Genomic DNA, 3,028 nt, shown 5'->3' with positions numbered 1-3,028 from the left:
GGAGAGGGGGGTAATTTGGGTGACCCTGGGGAGGGGTGTTGGAGTCTCCGGGGGGTTTATTGGAGTCTTCAGGGGGACATCGGGGTCCCCAGGGCATTACTGCCCGGGCGTTTCGGGGTGCTTTGGGGTGGGGGACTGGTGGTGTTACCTTCTGGGGTCCCCCGGGGGGTCCGTAGACAAGGTCGTAGCCATCAGGGGGCACACGGGGGGGTGCCCAGTGTAGCCGGGCACTGCGGGGCCACACAGTCCCCACCCAGAGGGTCCCTGGGGCACCTGCGTGGGGGAGGGGGCAGCCACTGACACACCCCAGCCCCCCAAGGACCCACCCACCCACTTGCTCCCCCAGTCAGACACACACACACCCCAGCCCCACAGAAATTCCCATGGACACCCCCCACAGCCAGACCCCCTGTAGCACCTCAGGGTCCCCCACCCACACCCCCCAGAGGATGCTCTCCACCAGGGACCCCCCAGCCAGGACGGACGAACAGGCTGCCCAGGGAGGGGGGGGAGTCCCCATCCCTGGCTGTGTTTAAGGGCCGTTTAGATGCAGTGCTGAGGGACATGGTGTAGGGGAGGACTTTGTAGAGTAGGGGAGATGGTTGGACTCGATGATCCCAAGGGTCTCTTCCAACCTGGACGATTCTATGATTCTATGATCACTCCAACCAACCATCCAACCATCAACCGTCCAACAGTCAAACATCAACTGTCCAACCATCCAATTGTCAGCCATCCAACCACGAACCATCAGTTGTCCAGTTGTCCAACCAACCATGCAAGTGTCCAGCATCAACCATTCACCCATCTATCCAACTGTACATCTACCTTTCCAACCCTCCAATAGTCCAACTGTCCAACCAACTAACAGTCCATCCATTAAACCCCCAGTCATCCATCCATCTATCCAACTGTCAAGTCAACCATCTGTCAAACCAACCAATCTCCCTCCACCAATAAAGCCACCCATCCATCTCTCCAACCAGCCATCAGATCATCTGTCTTGCCAGCCAACCTTTCATCCATCCAAACAACCTTTCATCCACCCATCCATCCAACCCTCCATTGTCCATCTGTCTGTCCAACTAACCTTCAGTCCATCCACTCATTCAACCAACTAATAAACATCCATCCATCCTTTGTCCACACACCCATCAGTCTGTCATTCCACCCCCCCCAACCTTCATCTCTCATCCCTCTATCAATCCCACACTTGGCACCAAGAATTTGGTCCCACTGTTCCATGGATCCATCCAGCCAGGGATTCACCCAGTCATCCAAACAGCCAAAACATCAAAGAAGCAACTTCCTTCCATCCATCCAGTCCTCCAACCATGCACACACCCATCCCGTCATCCAGAGCCTCCTTAGAACCCAAGAGATGTTCCCAGTTCGCACAAGACCTAAAGGACCAAGATGAGCCTTGCCCAAACTCCTGCCACCACCCCAAAAACAGCACTTAAAGGGGACACAGCAGCCCCCTCACCTGTGACAGCGTCCGTGGAGATGGGGCCCAGACGTTTCTGACCCCACACCCCGTACAGGTTGAACTTGTAGAGCTGGGACGGGGACAGCCCAGGCACAGTCACCATGTGCAAACCACCGTCCACGGGCAGCACCTGCGGCTGCCCTTGGGCATCCTTGTACTGCACCGTGAAGGAGTCAAAGGTGCCCTCGGGGACGCTCCACTCCAGCTGCACGGACTCGGGGGTGACATGAGTGGCCATGAGCTCGCCCAGGCGGGGCTGGGAGGGTGATTTCTCCTTTTGTGGAGCTGGAGCTGCAAAAGAGAGGGCACAATGAAGAGCATAAACATCAACCCATCCATCCATCCATCCATTGGTTCAACAACCAACCATTCCTCTAACCATCCATCCATCAACCCATGCCACCATCCATCCCTCTGACCTCTCTCCATCCAACTGTCTCTCTCCCTCCATCCATCATCCTTCCATCCACCCAACTATGTGGATAACAATAAGCCATCCAGCCACCCATATCACCCCAGTCTCTTCAAACTTGCATGCACCCATCCATCCCTCCAGCCACCCAAACTTCCATTGATTAATCCACATATCCATCCACTCAACAGTCTTTCTATCCATCCTCCCATCGATTAATCAATCCATCCATCCACCCACCCAACTTCCCATCCACCTATCCACCCAAACTTCCGTCCAATAATCCATCCACCCACCCAACCTTCTTTCTATCCATCCACCAAGCCTTCCATCCACTAATCCATCCATCCATTCATCTTTTCATCCATCCTTCCATCCATCCATCCATCCATCCATCCAAGAAACCCTCTTTCATCAACCTCTCCCACGATCCCTCCAACTTTGCCTGCTCCATCCAACCCTAATCAACATCTGAGAGATATTCCCATTTCCCACAAGACCAAAGAGACCAAGCCCCAGCTCCTCCCACACTCCAAACCAGTGCCCAAAGGGGACATACACTGATCTAGAACACACCCTCACCTGTAATGGTGTCAAGTGAGATGGGACCCAGACGTTTCTGCCCCGACACAGCGTACAGATAGAAATTGTATCGGTGAGACGGTGACAGCCCAGGCACGGTCACCGTGTGGGACTCTCCATCCACGAGCAGTGACTCGGGCTGCCCTTGGGCATCCCTGTACTGCACCGTGAAGGAGTCAAAGGTGCCCTCAGGGATGCTCCACTCCAGCTGGATGGAGTCAGAGGTGATGTGGGAAGCGGTGAGGTTGCCAAGGCGGGGCTGAGATGGTGCTTTTCCTTCTTGTAGAACTGGGGCTGCAACCGAGAGATATGCAAGATGTGAACATCCATCCATCCATCCATCCCCAACCCTCAGTCCCTCCATATTTCAATGCTCCCATGCCATCAATTGTCACCACCTAGCTGATGTCACCACCTACCTGATGATCCCAGTGCCAAAAAAGTCAAAAAAACTCAGAACAGATAAAAAACACAGATGATGTTACACGACAAAACAATTTCCAAAAGGCCATAGATAGTGCCCACAGCCCCCTCACCTGTGACAG

At 54.3% G+C, this 3,028-nt stretch overlaps 1 protein-coding gene across 1 annotated transcript in view; it reads right to left on the bottom strand.

Annotated features, from left to right (window-relative positions):
- The window catches only part of LOC106896730 (tenascin-X-like), a 9,239-nt gene extending 6,344 nt beyond the window's left edge, over positions 1-2,895 (bottom strand). The window contains exons 1-3 of the mRNA XM_014956928.1: positions 2,484-2,895; positions 1,487-1,780; positions 96-273 (exon numbers count right to left, since the gene is read on the bottom strand). Of these exons, the coding sequence (XP_014812414.1) occupies positions 96-273; positions 1,487-1,780; positions 2,484-2,847 (836 nt within the window). The 5' untranslated portion in view covers positions 2,848-2,895. The remainder of the gene's footprint in view (positions 1-95; positions 274-1,486; positions 1,781-2,483) is intronic.
- Positions 2,896-3,028: the final 133 nt, after the last annotated feature.

The sequence above is a fragment of the Calidris pugnax genome, unplaced genomic scaffold (assembly GCF_001431845.1).
Source record: "Calidris pugnax isolate Ruff unplaced genomic scaffold, ASM143184v1 scaffold356, whole genome shotgun sequence".
NCBI classification, from domain to species: domain Eukaryota; kingdom Metazoa; phylum Chordata; class Aves; order Charadriiformes; family Scolopacidae; genus Calidris; species Calidris pugnax.
The sequence above is the reverse complement of the archived record's forward strand: the minus strand, read 5'-3'. Positions and strand labels throughout refer to the sequence as shown.